Source organism: Ranitomeya variabilis, chromosome 3 (assembly GCF_051348905.1).
Source record: "Ranitomeya variabilis isolate aRanVar5 chromosome 3, aRanVar5.hap1, whole genome shotgun sequence".
In the NCBI taxonomy this organism is placed as follows: Eukaryota; Metazoa; Chordata; class Amphibia; order Anura; family Dendrobatidae; genus Ranitomeya; species Ranitomeya variabilis.
In genome coordinates, this window is record NC_135234.1 from 709214602 (window position 1) to 709232943 (window position 18342).

At 42.2% G+C, this 18342-nt stretch overlaps 1 protein-coding gene across 1 annotated transcript in view; it reads right to left on the minus strand.

Annotated features, from left to right (window-relative positions):
• The window catches only part of LOC143817775 (cilia- and flagella-associated protein 337-like), a 263091-nt gene that overhangs the window by 86985 nt on the left and 157764 nt on the right, over positions 1–18342 (minus strand). Inside the window, exons 17-21 of the mRNA XM_077299254.1 lie at positions 18222–18328; positions 15907–15986; positions 15118–15172; positions 498–543; positions 23–82 (exon numbers count right to left, since the gene is read on the minus strand). Of these exons, the coding sequence (XP_077155369.1) occupies positions 23–82; positions 498–543; positions 15118–15172; positions 15907–15986; positions 18222–18328 (348 nt within the window). The remainder of the gene's footprint in view (positions 1–22; positions 83–497; positions 544–15117; positions 15173–15906; positions 15987–18221; positions 18329–18342) is intronic.

Here is an 18342-nt window from a genome sequence, read left to right on the forward strand (position 1 = left end):
TTTTTTTTGCAGGTCGGCTTACCAAATCATCCGGCCAGCCTGGCTGTGGCTCTTGGAAGTGATGAAGATCATCATCGGAATCCTGAGGAACAAACAATCAATTTCTGGAGAATGCAAAACATAAATATATAAACCATGCCAAAAAAACAACAACACCGACAACAAAAATATATATGAATGAGAACATAATATAAAATTGGGAGACATGGCTTAATGCTCTATAATAGAAGAGGCAAACTGCCATCTGATATTGCATGGAATACAAAATCAACTTGGCACAAAAGAAGATCAGAGAGCTAGCAAAACAATCAGAAATTAATCATAGAAGAAGGATATCTATGCAGACTCTGTGGCAGTAGAACATCCTGATGCATGTTTCGCTAAGCTTGATCAGGGGGGATTATTATATAACTATATTCCATATTATATCATACAGCACTGCCATGGTTATGTTGTTATAAATATCCTAACTGATAAATGTAGAGCAACATACTCACAATAAACATATTTATTCTTCTGTCCCAACCAACGGCAATAATATATCTGGAATAATAAAAATGGTGCATGTTATTCTAATGATTGTTGTCAAGATACTTGGTTAAAGGAGAAGAGGTTATGAAATAACAGGAGAGCTAATCATAAAACGATCTGAGGTAAGCCTGGTTCTAGTCTTCCGTATTTCTTTATAAACTCTTATGTTGCTCAGCAGCTTTGTTGAAGCTATAGATTAGTCTTCTGTGGCCAAATTTACAGGATAAGTTAATAGTAATTAACAACTACTATTTCTATAATGTATTAGATCAATTATCAGTTTAGAGATCAAGTTGTGTTTTTATAATTTTTTTCCTATTTATTTCAATACTGGAAACGTGTGGTGGTGTTCTGGCTTTGCTGACTGTTATAAATATAATTGTAAAATATAGGGCGTTCTCATATTTACAGATGATGCTTAACTTTGGCTGAGACCCCCTACTTCCCCCTCCTGCAAACAGATGCTTAAAGTTGGTCATCTGATAGATTACAGACACAAATTCCACTCTCCAGCTTGCCTAACAATGCAGAAGGTGACAGATTTATGGCCCTTGCCTCCCTAACTGCACAGTAATTCAAACACCTTGATGTGAATTTATGAGTATTGAGGGTTTCTTATGAATACACAGGGTTCTACAGTTCTGAGTCATATTTTCGGAGTCGTCTCAAGCCTAATGCATTGTCTTGCGTCACTGGGTGGTCACGGTAACACTTCCAAATTAATATTGGGAAGAGGGATGACAATATGCATACCATGTTTCCTCTCTATGGATGGATACAATTGTGATAGGAAACATGACAGTAATATCTCCTTCCTGGGACCACGGATCCCATAATTTGTAGGTGTCACTTGGGTTAATAATAGCTAATACCAAACTATAATCTTGATCTTGATCCTATTTTGTAACATCTTGTATATTTTTAAAACTACTGCCTACTTTTCAGATTAAACATATAAAATTTAATAGCTCCATACCTCTTTCACTACAAACTGCACCCCTGAAGCGATACGCCATTGGTAACGGATGTTCAATAGGCATGTATTCAAGACTGGTGGTGGCAAATAGTTCCTTTTATTATTGTAGTGTTGGCAGTGACCGTATTGGAGTATATATACATCATCCCTGCTTTGGAATCGGATGTGAATAAACTAGACACTCACTGTGTGAGTTCCCCAATAACTGGCCTGGTAGTGGAAACCACCGCGGTTATGTACATCACTCATCAGCTGATTGCCTAATTGTCCTGACGATTGGAGGCAGTGGAGTGTTGTACCCTGACATATGGGCAACAGAGGTGGGATCTATGTGAGCTCTTTGGTGTTCTTCTTGACAAATTGGTACCAACCGGTAGATCCGTGTGTTTCCCACTGTTGGGTTCTTGACATTGACTATTGTACATCTGCCCGACAAACAATGTCACTGGTCCAAACTGTCAATGAAGCAAGAGCCCATGGCATACACTGTTTCTCATTCGGAATGCATAGTTTTCCGCTGTCCATTGGGGTGATGAAAGCTAATATAATTGAAGTGCGTTTCAGCATTTGTAAAAAAAAACATGACCCAGCGGAGCCCACTTAAAGGTGTTTTTATCCCCTAGGATGGAACCCTTAGCTAAGTCTCTGGAAAGTGGCGAGGCACCAGATGATACCGAACGGAAACGTGATTGCAAATTGACATAGCAAAATTACAGTATAAATGTTACTAGTGTACATAGCCTGTGGAGAGAAAACATTAAATATACCAAAAAATAGACTGAAACTTTGCTCTGATGGGACAGAGATATTCCCCTACATGCATATCTAACACGGAACACATGTGTACTGGTCCGGAACTAGATAACTAGAAGGTTCAAGTCCCAGAAATCTATACCTGGAGGAAGGGTAAAACAAATTCTCTAAGCTCCCATGAGAAATTTGCCTTTTCAGAAAGATACATTAACCATCACTTTAAGGGCAGTGAGAGCAACTGAATGGGTGGTGCTAAACAGATTACTTTGTACTTCAGCAACCCCTTGGAGGGAAATTTCTCAGAACCAACACAGAAGCAGGTAGAAAAGGTCAGCAGACCCACATATGAAAAATTTGTGCAGAGGAAACTTGCGATGCCACAGGGAAAAAAAGGGAGAAAAATTGCAGTATCTAGGATAAAAACACTCTATATTGAAAAAATTATATATTAAAAGGTCACAAGTCCGGTAACTGGGAATTACAGGCAAAAGCGTTTCAGACTGCTGTCTTTTATCATTAATGATGGCAGGCTGAAATACTTTGCCTGTAATTCCCGGTTACCGGACTTGTGAAATATTAATATATATTTTTTCAATAAAGAGTGCTTTTATTAAGATCTAAGAAGCTAGAATTTCCCTCGACTTAGAAGCAGTCTCAATCCAAGCTATGACTCCTGCAGGAGAGGAAAAGCATCTCCACCTTTGTCTGTCTTCATCTTCATCGGATGTAGGATTGCATCCCAATCTAAAAAGTATATGAATTTAGCTAGTGCTTGTCTGGGGCTTTCCAAAGGGGGACTCAGTCTTGTTGGAACTCAATGAGCTTGCTTTGTAGCAAAGGAGAAGAAAGTAGAAGGCTCCATTCAGGAGTAGACATACCATTGGTGCAACCTGTGCAGCCATACAAGGGCAGTGGACATTACACAACACAGTCCATGGTTGCAGCAAGATAGGGGAAGTACCAAGCAAGGTCCGAACAGACAACCAAAGCAGAGAAAGAGCCTAGTATAGGCAGAGAGCAGGATGTTCACAGCAGGCTCAGCTGTCTCTACATGGTCCCAAAGCTATCCAGAGAAAGGGGTTGGAATTGGATGACAACAGAGATGAAAAATTATAATTACAAACACTTCCAGATGTCATTTCACAGCACTCAGTGTGGGAGAATGGTGTCACGCACAGTGTAGGACAGACTAAGTGCAACACAAAGGGATAAGGGAAAGGGAATCAAACACTATTGAAGAGGGGAGTGGAGACTCCTAGACAGATCTAACGTCACCCTGTCTGCCCTATCGTCCCTATACAGTTTCCGCACCTATCGCCGAGCAAGATACCTAATCCCTACCTGACCCTGGCGATAAGCCCTGCAACGGGAAGGACAGGATTGAACTCGTCAATTCCCACTAAAGCTAAAGATAGTTAGGATACACAAAACAAGGGGAAACGTAGTTTGAGCAGACGCAGAGAGAAACACCAAATAGGATGCTAGCCGACTGCTGCAACTCCAAGCCTCAACAGGGAAGTGCAAAAAGATCCAGGTGTGACCATTAGAGCCAGGAGAGATGACCACTTGATTTTAGGGTGAGAAGGACCTGGTTAAAGTCTGCAAAGCAAACTGCTGAGACCCTCTGCAGCCAGATGCAGTGCAACGGTCTGCACCCTCTGACACATCCGTGACACTGTTGTGAATTCTGTTTTTGGGCTCCCTCTGGTGGCTACTTGTGGTACTGGCTGACTTGTGGCTTGGGTTCCTAGTGCACCTGTTTTCATCAAGCAATTGGGAGTTTCCTACTTAGGCTGGCTTCTCAGTTATTCTAGTGCCGGCAGTCAATGTTACCAGAGCTCTCCTGTTGCTTGCTACCTGCTCCAAGTCTGCAATTCAGCTAAGTTGAATCTTTGGCATTTGAACGTTTGTTTTTTGTCCAGCATGCATTTATGTTTCTTGTGCTGCTGGAAGCTCTAGTGAGCTGAAATTGCCGCTCCGGTGTCATGAGTTGATAACGGAGCTAAGGTAATTTCAGGATGGCTACTTAGGGTTTTTAGGTAACCATGAAGTCCTCTTTTGTATTTTTCTGCTATCTAGTTAGAGGGCCTCACTGTGCTGAATCTATATTCATACTGCGTTTGTGTTTTCCTCTTACCTAACCGTCATTATATGTGGGGGGCTACTATGACTTTTGGGGTTTCTCTGGAGGCAAGCCAGGTCTGTGTATTCCTCTGATAGGGGTAGTTAGTTCTCCGGCTGGCGCGAGGTGTCTAGAACCAACGTAGGAACACCCCCTGGCTAATATTAGTTGCGTGGTAGGTTCAGCATCGCGGTTACCTTAGTTACCATCTTCCTAGAGCTAGTCCGTTTTTTCCCTGTTCCCTTGCCATTGGGAATCATGACAGTACTGCCGGCCTAAATGTATTGGCTGAAGAAAGAGAAAAAAGAAAAGAAGTTTCTGACACTTTTTTTTTTTTTTTTGCTCTGAAACTCTGCTTAGCCATAATTGCAATTTGCTGTTTTTTTTTTTTTTTCTCTCCTCTTAACCCCTGAATGGCTCAGATCTCAGCTGCTGAAACATGGATATCCAGGGTTTGGCTTCGGACCTGAATACACTTGCTTCTAGGGTGCAAAATATCCAAGACTATGTTATACATGCTCCTATGTCTGAACCCAAGATCCCTATACCTGAGTTCTTTTCTGGAGATAGATCTTGCTTTTTGAATTTTAAGCACAATTGTAAATTGTATCTTTCGCTGAGATCTCGCTCCGCTGGAGACCCCGCTCAGCAGGTTAAAATTGTTATTTCCTTGTTGCGGGGTGACCCCCAGAATTGGGCATTTGCATTGGCACCAGGGGATCCTGCGTTGCTCAATGTGGATGCGTTTTTTCTGGCACTGGGGTTGCTCTATGAGGAACCTAATTTGGAGATTCAGGCTGAAAAGGCCTTGATAGCCCTCTCTCAAGGGCATGATGAAGCTGAAATATATTGTCAAAAATTTCGAAAGTGGTCAGTGCTTACTCAGTGGAATGAGTGCGCCCTGGCGGCTAATTTCAGAGAAGGTCTCTCTGACGCCGTTAAAGATGTCATGGTGGGGTTTCCTACACCCACAGGTCTGAATGAGTCCATGACTATGGCTATTCAGATTGATCGGCGTTTACGGGAGCGCAGACCAGTGCACCATTTGGCGGTGTCTTCTGAGCAGGCACCGGAGATTATGCAATGTGATAGAATTCTGTCCAGAAGTGAACGGCAGAATTATAGGCGTAAAAATGGATTGTGCTTCTACTGCGGTGATTCTGCTCATGTTATATCAGCATGCTCTAAACGCACAAAAAAGGCTGATAAGTCTTTTGCAATTGGCACCTTACAGTCTAAGTTTATTTTGTCTGTAACTTTGATCTGTTCATTATCAACTATTACTGTGGATGCCTATGTGGATTCTGGCGCTTCCTTGAGTCTTATGGATTGGTCCTTTGCCAGGCAATGTGGGTTTAGCCTAGAGCCATTGGAAGTTCCTATCCCTCTGAAGGGTATCGATTCTACCCCTTTGGCTAGGAATAAGCCACAATTCTGGACACAAGTGACTATGTGTATGACTCCTGATCATCAGGAGGTGATTCGTTTCCTTGTGCTACATAACTTGCATGATTGCAAAATTAGTTCTAAATGCATTTTAGTATATTCAAAAAAGGTACATAATTTACCCAGCAAACATTTGCTTACACATGCTAAATTGCATGTTGTGAATATAGAACAAACGACTCAAAAATCATGTATAAATAAGGAGAACACAGAGTCTAATCTACTATATCAAAATTATGAAACAAGCTTTATTATAAATAGTACATCACATATAAAATATAAAAAACAGCGAGCACGAAGCACAAGATAACACATGTACCAGTGTATATAACATGAGGTGATTACACAGATAGGTCCAAGCTAAGTGCTAGCACAGCACAGATGCAGCACATAAATGTCACATGGCATAAATATATATACAGTGTGTCTCTAATATATTACTAAAGCAGATATTTCAAACTTTATTAGATATCTGACTGTATGTCAACCCAGAGGTATGCAACATAATGGGAATATAAATATCAACAGCAATAGCTGCCCCTATAGTGTTAGACCATACCCATACCTAGTGGCTCAGTCAGTATCACATAACAAAGCACGATATAGCGCTAATTAGCAGCATAAAGTAATAAAGAAAACAGCAAGACAAACTAAGCCATAGAAATAGAGAGTAAATTACCCATCATAGCTGCAGCTAGCTGTGCCGGCACTTGCTCCCCAACGCACGTTTCGGTGTTTAATTCCTTCCTCAGGGGGCGTGCGCCTCAGGGGGCCCTGAGGAAGGAATTAAACACCGAAACGTGCGTTGGGGAGCAAGTGCCGGCACAGCTAGCTGCAGCTATGATGGGTAATTTACTCTCTATTTCTATGGCTTAGTTTGTCTTGCTGTTTTCTTTATTACTTTATGCTGCTAATTAGCGCTATATCGTGCTTTGTTATGTGATACTGACTGAGCCACTAGGTATGGGTATGGTCTAACACTATAGGGGCAGCTATTGCTGTTGATATTTATATTCCCATTATGTTGCATACCTCTGGGTTGACATACAGTCAGATATCTAATAAAGTTTGAAATATCTGCTTTAGTAATATATTAGAGACACACTGTATATATATTTATGCCATGTGACATTTATGTGCTGCATCTGTGCTGTGCTAGCACTTAGCTTGGACCTATCTGTGTAATCACCTCATGTTATATACACTGGTACATGTGTTATCTTGTGCTTCGTGCTCGCTGTTTTTTATATTTTATATGTGATGTACTATTTATAATAAAGCTTGTTTCATAATTTTGATATAACTTGCATGATGTCTTAGTGCTTGGACTGCCATGGTTGCAAACTCATAATCCAGTCCTTGATTGGAAATCTATGTCTGTATTAAGCTGGGGTTGTCGGGGGGCTCATGGGGGAGCATCTTTGGTTTCTATTGCTTCATCTACTCCTTCTGAAATTCCAGCATTTTTGTCCGATTTCTCTGATGTTTTTGAGGAGCCTAAAATTAGTTCTCTTCCCCCCCACAGGGATTGTGATTGTGCAATAGACTTGATCCCTGGCAGCAAGTTTCCCAAGGGTCGCTTGTTCAATCTGTCTGTGCCTGAGCATGCTGCTATGCGAGAGTATATTAAGGAGTCCTTGGAAAAGGGACATATTCGTCCATCCTCATCCCCTTTAGGAGCAGGTTTTTTTTTCGTGGGTAAAAAGGATGGCTCCTTGAGGCCCTGTATTGATTATCGCCTGTTGAATAAGATTACAGTTAAATACCAGTATCCTTTGCCACTATTGACTGATTTATTTGCTCGTATTAAAGGGGCAAAGTGGTTCTCTAAGGTTGATCTTCGGGGTGCGTATAATTTGGTGCGGATTAAGCAGGGAGATGAGTGGAAAACTGCATTTAATACGCCCGAGGGCCATTTTGAGTATTTGGTGATGCCTTTTGGCCTTTCTAATGCTCCTTCAGTCTTTCAGTCCTTTATGCACGATATTTTCCGTAAATACCTGGATAAATTTATGATTGTGTATCTGGACGATATTTTGATTTTTTCGGATGACTGGGAGTCGCATGTTCAACAGGTTAGGAAGGTTTTTCAGGTTTTGCGGTCCAATTCTTTGTTTGTAAAGGGTTCAAAGTGTATCTTTGGGGTTCAGAAGATCTCCTTTTTGGGGTATATTTTTTCCCCTTCTTCTGTTGAGATGGATCCTGTCAAGGTTCGGGCCATTTGTGATTGGACGCAGCCTACTTCCCTGAAGAGTCTTCAGAAGTTCTTGGGCTTTGCTAATTTCTATCGTCGATTTATAACTGGGTTTTCAAGTATTGCTAGACCTTTGACTGATTTGACTAAGAAGGGTGCTGATGTTGCCAATTGGTCCTCTGCGGCTGTGGAGGCCTTTCGGGAGCTTAAGCGCCGCTTTGCTTCTGCCCCTGTGTTGCGCCAGCCTGATGTTTCGCTCCCTTTTCAGGTTGAGGTAGATGCTTCCAAGATTGGAGCAGGGGCGGTTTTGTCACAGAAAAGTCCCGATTGCTCAGTGATGAGACCATGTGCATTTTTCTCTCGAAAGTTTTCGCCCGCTGAGCGAAATTATGATGTCGGGAATCGGGAGCTCTTGGCTATGAAGTGGGCATTTGAGGAGTGGCGTCATTGGCTTGAGGGTGCTAGACATCAGGTGGTGGTCTTGACTGATCACAAGAACCTGATTTACCTTGAGTCTGCCAGGCGTCTGAATCCCAGACAGGCGCGCTGGTCGTTGTTTTTCTCCCGGTTTGATTTCGTGGTTTCATACTTGCCGGGCTCGAAAAATGTAAAGGCAGATGCTCTTTCTAGGAGTTTTGAGCCTGACTCCTCTGGTGATTCTGAGCCTACTGGTATCCTTAAGGATGGAGTGATTTTGTCTGCTGTCTCTCCAGACTTGCGACGTGCGTTGCAGGAGTTTCAGACTGATAGGCCTGATCGTTGTCCGTCTGGGAGATTGTTTGTTCCAGATGAGTGGACCAGTAGAGTCATCTCAGAGGTTCATTCTTCTGTGTTGGCAGGTCACCCTGGAATTTTTGGTACCAGAGATTTGGTGGCCAGGTCCTTCTGGTGGCCTTCCCTGTCTCGAGATGTGCGTACCTTCGTGCAGTCTTGTGATGTGTGTGCTCGGGCCAAGCCTTGCTGTTCTCGGGCTAGTGGATTGTTGTTATCCTTGCCTATTCCAAAGAGGCCGTGGACGCACATCTCTATGGACTTTATTTCGGATCTCCCGGTGTCTCAGAAGATGTCCGTCATTTGGGTGGTGTGTGACCGTTTTTCTAAGATGGTTCATTTGGTACCCTTGCCCAAATTGCCTTCTTCATCGGAGTTGGTTCCCTTATTTTTTCAGAATGTGGTTCGTCTACATGTTATTCCGGAGAACATCGTTTCTGACAGGGGATCTCAATTTGTGTCTAGGTTTTGGCGAGCGTTCTGTGCCAGGATGGGCATTGATTTGTCTTTTTCGTCTGCGTTCCATCCTCAGACTAATGGCCAGACGGAGCGAACTAATCAGACCTTGGAGACTTATTTAAGGTGTTTTGTGTCTGCTGATCAGGATGATTGGGTCGCCTTTTTGCCGTTGGCCGAGTTTGCCCTCAATAATCGGGCCAGTTCTGCTACTCTGGTTTCTCCTTTCTTTTGCAATTCAGGGTTTCACCCTCGTTTTTCATCTGGCCAGGTGGAATCTTCGGATTGTCCTGGAGTGGACACTGTGGTGGATAGACTGCACCAGATTTGGAGTCATGTGGTGGACAATTTGAAGTTGTCTCAGGAGAAGACTCAGCAGTTTGCTAATCGTCATCGTCGTGAGGGTCATCGTCTCCGTGTCGGGGACTTGGTGTGGTTGTCTTCTCGTTTTGTCCCTATGAAGGTCTCCTCTCCTAAGTTTAAACCTCGGTTTATAGGTCCGTATAAGATTTTGGAGATTCTTAATCCTGTATCTTTTCGTTTGGACCTACCAGCATCTTTCACCATTCATAATGCCTTCCATCGGTCGTTGTTGCGGAGGTATGAGGTGCCGGTTGTTCCTTCTGTTGAGCCTCCTGCTCCTGTGCTGGTGGAGGGTGAATTGGAGTATGTTGTGGAGAAGATTTTGGACTCTCGCATTTCCAGACGGAGACTTCAATATTTGGTTAAATGGAAGGGATACGGTCAGGAAGATAATTCTTGGGTGACTGCCTCTGATGTTCATGCTTCTGATTTGGTCCGCGCCTTTCATAGGGCGCATCCAGATCGCCCTGGTGGTTCTCATGAGGGTTCGGTGCCCCCTCCTTAAGGGGGGGGTACTGTTGTGAATTCTGTTTTTGGGCTCCCTCTGGTGGCTACTTGTGGTACTGGCTGACTTGTGGCTTGGGTTCCTAGTGCACCTGTTTTCATCAAGCAATTGGGAGTTTCCTACTTAGGCTGGCTTCTCAGTTATTCTAGTGCCGGCAGTCAATGTTACCAGAGCTCTCCTGTTGCTTGCTACCTGCTCCAAGTCTGCAATTCAGCTAAGTTGAATCTTTGGCATTTGAACGTTTGTTTTTTGTCCAGCATGCATTTATGTTTCTTGTGCTGCTGGAAGCTCTAGTGAGCTGAAATTGCCGCTCCGGTGTCATGAGTTGATAACGGAGCTAAGGTAATTTCAGGATGGCTACTTAGGGTTTTTAGGTAACCGTGAAGTCCTCTTTTGTATTTTTCTGCTATCTAGTTAGAGGGCCTCACTGTGCTGAATCTATATTCATACTGCGTTTGTGTTTTCCTCTTACCTAACCGTCATTATATGTGGGGGGCTACTATGACTTTTGGGGTTTCTCTGGAGGCAAGCCAGGTCTGTGTATTCCTCTGATAGGGGTAGTTAGTTCTCCGGCTGGCGCGAGGTGTCTAGAACCAACGTAGGAACACCCCCTGGCTACTATTAGTTGCGTGGTAGGTTCAGCATCGCGGTTACCTTAGTTACCATCTTCCTAGAGCTAGTCCGTTTTTTCCCTGTTCCCTTGCCATTGGGAATCATGACATGACACATTGTGTGATGAGATCTGGAAGAGATTTGTTGTATCTCAACACAGTAGCACAAACATTAGTAATGAGATGAGAGTCTGTTCTCTTCTCCCCTGCACGATGCTGCCTGCTTATGACTGGTCATCCTTATGCAGGGGAAGAAGTACATGCCACCAGGACTGTGTCCTTTTTAGGGCATGATCAGATATCAAAGTCAAACATCAGACTAATGTCAGTTTGAGGCTAAATACCCTGTCTGTGAACTGAATCTGAAATCTGAATCTGACATCTTAATTTGTTATCTGAATTTGACATCTGAATCTGAGATTTGAATCTGGCATGTGACCTAGACACCTGGCCCTTTCACGTGACCTTGACATGTGACCTTGACAAGGTGACTTTGATATCTGACTTTGACATCTGACTTTGAGTTTCTGATTCAGATGTCAAAGTTAGATGTCAGTCACATATCAGATTCAAAGTAATATTGAGGCAAGCATGTTCACAGGGCCGGCGTTAGGGGCAGGCAGACTAGGCAGCTGCCCGGGGCCCCCGCTGCCCTAGGGGCCCCCAGCCAGGGGCAGACATACTGTTGATGGCACTGCTCCAGGGCCCAGAGGTGGAGGGGGGCCCCTGCAGGCAGGCCCGGTATCATGCAGGATCGGGCCCCTCTCACTCCCTCCTGTAATCATGTTACATCGGTGCCGGGGAAGAGAGCGGGGCGCGAAGTGCAGGAGATCAAAAAGGGGGCGTGTCATGCAGGGAGAGACGCTGGCCAATGAACGCTTTCCTTACCTCACAGTGACCAGACTGAGGAGAGCGCTCACTGGCTGCCGTCTGTCCCCCTGCATGGAGCGTCCCAATGGTGAGTGCTCACCTACAGTCAGGGGCCCCAGGGCAGCACATAGAGACATCAGTGGAGGGAGAGCATGACTTACAGGGGGTCTTCTGCTCCCTCCACTGTTCTGTTCAGAGCAGGCTGCAGCGTCTCTTCACAGAGAAGAGATGGGGGAGGAGGCTCACTGCACGGGACAGCACGGCAGCACCAGGGGGCTGATATCAGTCCTGTCTGCTCTGTGCCCCATCCCCCACAGTGGGGTCTGCAGCCCTCTCCAGCTGAACTGACCTGCAGGGCTCATCTGATCACCTATACAAGATTAGTATGTATGTATGTATGTATGTATATGCTTGTATATGTATGTGTGCATCTGTGTGTATCTATGTGTATGTTTCTATCTGTGTGTGTATCTGTGTATGTACGGTATATGTGTGTATGTATATGGTATATTTGTATGGCTGTGTGTATGCATGTACAGTATGTGGGTATCTGTGTATGTGCAATAAATTTGTATGGATATATGGTATATATGTATGTTTATGTGCATGTACATACAGTATATGTGTATGTATATGTGTGTACGGTATGTGTATATACTGTATGTGTGTATGTACGGTATGTGTATGTGTATCTGTATGTTCGGTATATGTGTGTGTATGCATGTAGGGTATATGTATGTATGTATGGTATGTGCATTTGGGTGTATTTTATATGTATGTACGGTATGTGTACTATATGTATATAACTGTATCTGTGTATGTACAGTATATGTGTGTGTATCTGTGTGTATGTACGGTATATGTGTGTGTATCTGTGTGTATGTACGGTATATGTGTGTACGGCATTTGTGTGAATGTATGGTATATGCATGTGTGTATGTACGGTATGTGTATGTATGACGGTATATGTATGTGTTTGCATATACTGTATTTGTATGTGTATCTGTGTGTACGTACGGTGTATGTATGTGTATTTGTGTTTATGTATGGTATATGTATGTACGGTATGTGTATACTATATGTGTATATAACTATGTGTGTATGCATGTAAGGTGTATGTCTGTGTGTGTATGTACGGTATGTGTATCTGTGTGTATGTACGGTGTATGTGTATTTGTGTGTATGTATGGTATATGTATGTACGGTATGTGTATACTATATGTGTATATAACTATGTGTGTATGCATGTAAGGTGTATGTCTGTGTGTGTATGTACGGTATGTGTATCTGTGTGTATGTACGGTGTATGTGTATTTGTGTGTATGTATGGTATATGTATGTACGGTATGTGTATACTATATGTGTATATAACTATGTGTGTATGCATGTAAGGTGTATGTCTGTGTGTGTATGTACGGTATGTGTATCTGTGTGTATGTACGGTGTATGTATGTACAGTATATGCCGGAACAAAAATCATTGTTCTCATCAGCACATCGCCCAGTTAAAACTGCAGATATTCTCCTAAGATGATACTGTATGGGGACAGATTGATTTACTAGTGATCATTCTGTCCCCAGCCAGTGTAAAGAGGCTGGAAACAAGTGGCGAATGACTTCAATATTGTTGATCACGCTCGTTTAGTGGCCTGAAATCAGCGCATGTAGCTACAACCAAAATGTTTCTGTTGGTGCAATATGTTAGCATTTGGGGCCCCATTTTAAACTTTTGCCTAGGGCCCCACTTTGCCTAAAACTGGCCCTGCATGTTCAGTTGATTATAAATTATATCGCACTATAACTGTACAATAGAAAACATGCATAGTGGACTAATAGACAAACTGCAAACAATGTAGATACCAAAAAAAGCGAACAAGCAGCCATATAGTCCCATAAAAAGTACAAATTTTATTAAATAACAATAAAAACTGGATGAGCAGGTACAAAGGATACTCACAGGGGAACATAAATGTGCTACAATGGCCCATAAGAAGGACCAGACCGCCCAAACAAACCTGCCATGCCAGAAATTTAGGCTGCATATAATGTTGAATACATAGAGTATCAGGCGAGTGCCACAGTCATGGTATAGAGAATGTACAACAAATAATGTAAGTGCATAACTGGCACAGGGAGAATGGGAGACCAGGTCCAACCCCGATGCGCGTTTTGGAGCGTGATGCTCCTTCATCAGGGGGTAAATATTTACATTGTTTATTTACATTGTTGTTAGTATTATTATTTCCGGCGCAGGCAGATAGAGGGGATGCTGCGCGCGGCTCTGCTGTTGCTGTAGTGGCGCACAGGTGAGTGGCACACTTCCGGTCGGTGGTGTATTTATACATGCACCGCTTATACCATATTTACCCCCTGATGAAGGAGCATCGCGCGTCGGGGTTGGACCTGGTCTCCCATTCTCCCTGTGCCAGTTAGGTATGCACTTACGTTATTTGTTGTACATTCTCTATACCATGACTGTGGCACTCGCCTAATACTCTATGTATTCCACATTATATGCAGCCTAAATTTCTGGCATGGTAGGTTTGTTTGGGCGGTCTGGTCCTTCTTATGGGCCATTGTAGCACATTTATGTTCCCCTGTGAGTATCCTTTGTACCTGCTCATCTAGTTTTTATTGTTATTTAATAACATTTTTACTTTTTATGGGACTACATGGCTGCTTGTTCGCTTTTTTTGGTATCTACATATCAGATTCAGTAGTCAGATGTCAAAGTCAGATGTCAAAGTCAGATTTTCAGACAGGGTATTTAAACTCACACTGACATTATTCTGATGTTTGACTTTGATTTCTGATCATGTCCTAAAAAGGACACTGCACACCATACCAACATGGTAATGTTCAGCTGAATTATAACCAATTATAACCTAAACATTACAAAACTAATATCTCCTCAAGAGATATGAGACAAGGTTAATAAAAACTACATTGTGCTCAGCTCTGCTACCACTATTCCATGATGCGGGCAGATTACATACTGAGACTTATGAAAGCTCCTCTTTAGTAGAACTCTGCTCTATTTTTCAACTTAAATAAAATGTTATGTTTTATACTATTTCAATTAAAATATAATAAAAATATTGAAGTCATAGTGCAGTAATGTCCTGTGTGAAGTAACAGTAATGTCACAGTGCAAGGTTGAAACACAGGGATGTTATATACAGTACAAGGATTACAAACAGTGGAATTCATAGGGAAACGGTTACAACAAATTATGATGTCATTTGTCAAATTATGATGCTTTTCCAAGCATGGCCAAAAAAATTAATCATAATGTATACCACAAAAGAGGACTGGAGCACATTTCCTACACTGGTGCACAGCAGCTGGAAGATGCGTCTAATTCAGTAGGCATTGCAGAGCTCTTAATACATTGGGCACATCCTACGCCAGTGCACCCTTCATCAAGACCAGTATACAATACTCCAGTCTCGTAAAATCGAGGGGTGAGCTAAATTATGTCAGTTTACCAGAAATAATATTGTAAAAATGAGTATCTTACTTGTTCCTATTAATTTCCACATATGTGCAGTCACAGACCTCATCAGCCTTGTTTTCTGTGAAATTAAAGAATAAAGCTATATTATGATAAATATATATTATAGAGTATTACAGTGCCTTTACAACCATGTCTTTAAATTTCACATTCGTGCCGACAGGTTCTCTTTAAATATCTTAATTTGGTGGGGATAATACGGGATTTTACAGAGGTCACAAACAGTACCACTTGGGCTTCCATCATACAGACCCATATGTGTGCCTTATTGACGTGTTCTGGAACCCACAGACTGCATTTACAAATAGTGTTTAGGTGATATTATTATTATTATTATTCTTTATTATTATCATTATCTTTTTTGCTGTGTTTAAATGTTTGTTGCTAGTGAACAGGAATATATTACCGTACTTCTTATTCATCCATAGATTTTAATTTTGTCTATACTTGTTTTTCTAAGATATCTTCAAGATTATCGTGCTCGAGGTGAGGCCTTTTTACTGTCAGCGTTTTATGTCTTTTATAATAATATCTTCATTCTTCACCTCTCTCCCATCTGAATTCATTACTTGTTCAGAATAAATGCTACCAAGGAATATAAGACTTTTTTTACTGTGTGGTTTTCCAGCCCCTTGTGTATCCCTGGATTATGCAGAAATGGTCTGGTAACTGAAGCATAAGGCGACTGGGATCTTGTGGTCTCATCACAATACTAATTAGATAACATAGAACATACTTCGATCTACCTAAGTGAAGACAACATCATTAAAGAAACAGTGAAATTGCGCCATTTACCTCTTTTTAGAGTGTGCACACACTGGCCATTATTGTAATTCCAGATTTTCAGGCAGCCGTCTCTTCCTCCCGTGATTAGTCTATGGAATGAAAATATCCACAGACAAAAGGCAATTTAGACTTGAAAAACTCGCTGACGCACACTGTAAACAAATTTCGGCTTGTATTGGTACTTTTTATTAACTCTTCCACTTTTAAGAAAAATAGTGACCATCTATGTACATCACACAGAAAAATATTCTTATGTGAGTATAGGGCCGACTGACAGACGAATTATGGTATTCAAATGGAGCTTATTTGTTGCAGAAATCTCAGCAATGATTGTGATTTTGGGGGGAAACTACGGGATATCAGCAAGACCGATTTAGAAGAATGGGTCAGTCACATATATCTTTACAATGACTCTGTCTTGAGTATATCAGATGCTCAGGATGCATTCAGTCAGACATATCTCTTGTCCGTGTGTTGTCCGTATGTCAAATAGGAAGCACTCAGATACATTTTTAGCCTATATGATAATTCTCTTGAGATATTTTCACACGTACATAAAGGGGAAAAAATTGCAGCATGCATAGTCTGATCCAAATTATGGACCAAATTAAAACATGCAAGCTCCTGCACTCCTCCATAATGTGTGCCAGCACACGGATCCATAATATCAACAATTTGCGGACATCACAGGTCTGCTAAATTAAACGGACCATGTGAACTTAGTCAAAAAGGCTGCAATATTATGGTTGTTTTAATGTAGTCTTTGGTCTTATTCAGATGTCATTTTTTTTCTTGTACATTTATTCTGGATCAGAGTTTCATCAGTGTTCGCTCAATGTGCCTGTTTATACCATCAGTGATAGGCTATGTGCACATAATGTCTTTTTCAGGTGGAACCCGCCTGAAAAAGCACCCTATAAAATGAACACAGTGCTCAGCAATGTCAAAGCGGCATTGTTGTGCACGTGTTCTGTCTTATGTCACCACTTCGAGGTTCGGAAATCCTGAAGCTGTTAAAAGAAGTGACCTGCTAATTCTTTGGATGACTCAAAAGCCATTTGCTCTCTCTATGTAAAATGTATAGAATGAAAGCCGGCGGTGGTGAAGATTAATGGTGAAGCTGTGTCAGGGAAACCGAAGTGGCTTCACCTGGGAAAACTCGGCAGTTGTGCCACAATCTTATTTACGCACATAGCCTTAAATCAGCTTTTCTTTTTTCCAAAAAGCTGATGGAGATTTCTCAAGCTTCTCTTATCAAACAGTTAGTGGAAAACAGACTAGGATGCAATCAATGTGCTATCGAGTACTTCACAGACCCGTAGCTGAATCACGGTCCTCCAAATGAGGCTTTAGGCAGACTATCAGTCACATGGATATTGTGATAAAATCTTAGCTTTGATAAAGACTAGTTGGTCGGGGTCACACTTGCGAGCGCAATGCGAGAAACTCGCATCAATACCGGGCACTGCTGCCGGCACTCGGGACCGGAGCGTTCAACTACATAGTGATACATGCGGATTTTGATGCGAGTTTCTCGCATTGCACTCGCGAGTGTGACCCCGGCCATAATCACATCCTCACGGGCTGCACTTATATAGTGCTGGGCAGCACTTCTAATCTAATAGTATGGGTGTCACTTGTGTGTGACCTGTGCCCTATACAAGCCTTTTTTGTGTGCAATGTTAATACTAAGCAATCACACCCTCCATGAATTGGTAGGCCGTGAGTGGTTGTCTCTTCAGTATTTTGCAGCTGTGTCGCCTCCATCTTTATTAAGTATTTTTGCTGCATCCTGAACTTGTATTAGTTTCTGAGACCTGAGTAGGTAAATATTGTTGTCCTTTTCTGATGCGTTCTTGAATGTTTGGGGGAATTTTAATTCTGCTTTTAATTTCATCATATTTATTTAAAAAATGAACTGACAGATCTTCTTTAGGTGAAATCCTTAATTGGACATTAGCATTGACCTTCTCTAGATTGGGATCTCCAACCTCTGTTGTGCAGCTGCTGTGAATTCACTTCGATTGGGAATACTGAACAGAGCTGTTTTGACTGGTCCTTTTATTTCAACTCCTATAAAGTAAATGGTGAGAGCAATCTCTTTCCATTCCCAGTAGCCCCAAGACAGGGGTCCAGGACCCTAGAGGTGCAACCCACATCAGCAGTAAGATTATTTTTTTGAATTCTCATAAAGTGAAAAGTGAAAGAAGTGACTGTGCAAAAAATCGTCCATTCACAGTGGCCCTGAGATAGGGGTTGGGGATCCTGGTCTAGAGAGAGTTGTAAAGGTGAGAATTCTTAGAAGAGAAAAAGTAAAAACATACCGTCTACCGCTGGAATCAAATGTCATACAGGTGATCCCAGAACTTCCATGCGCGTCATTGAATTCAAACATTTGTTTCCCAGTCTCAAAATCCCAAACTCTCACAACCTGTAGAAAAACAA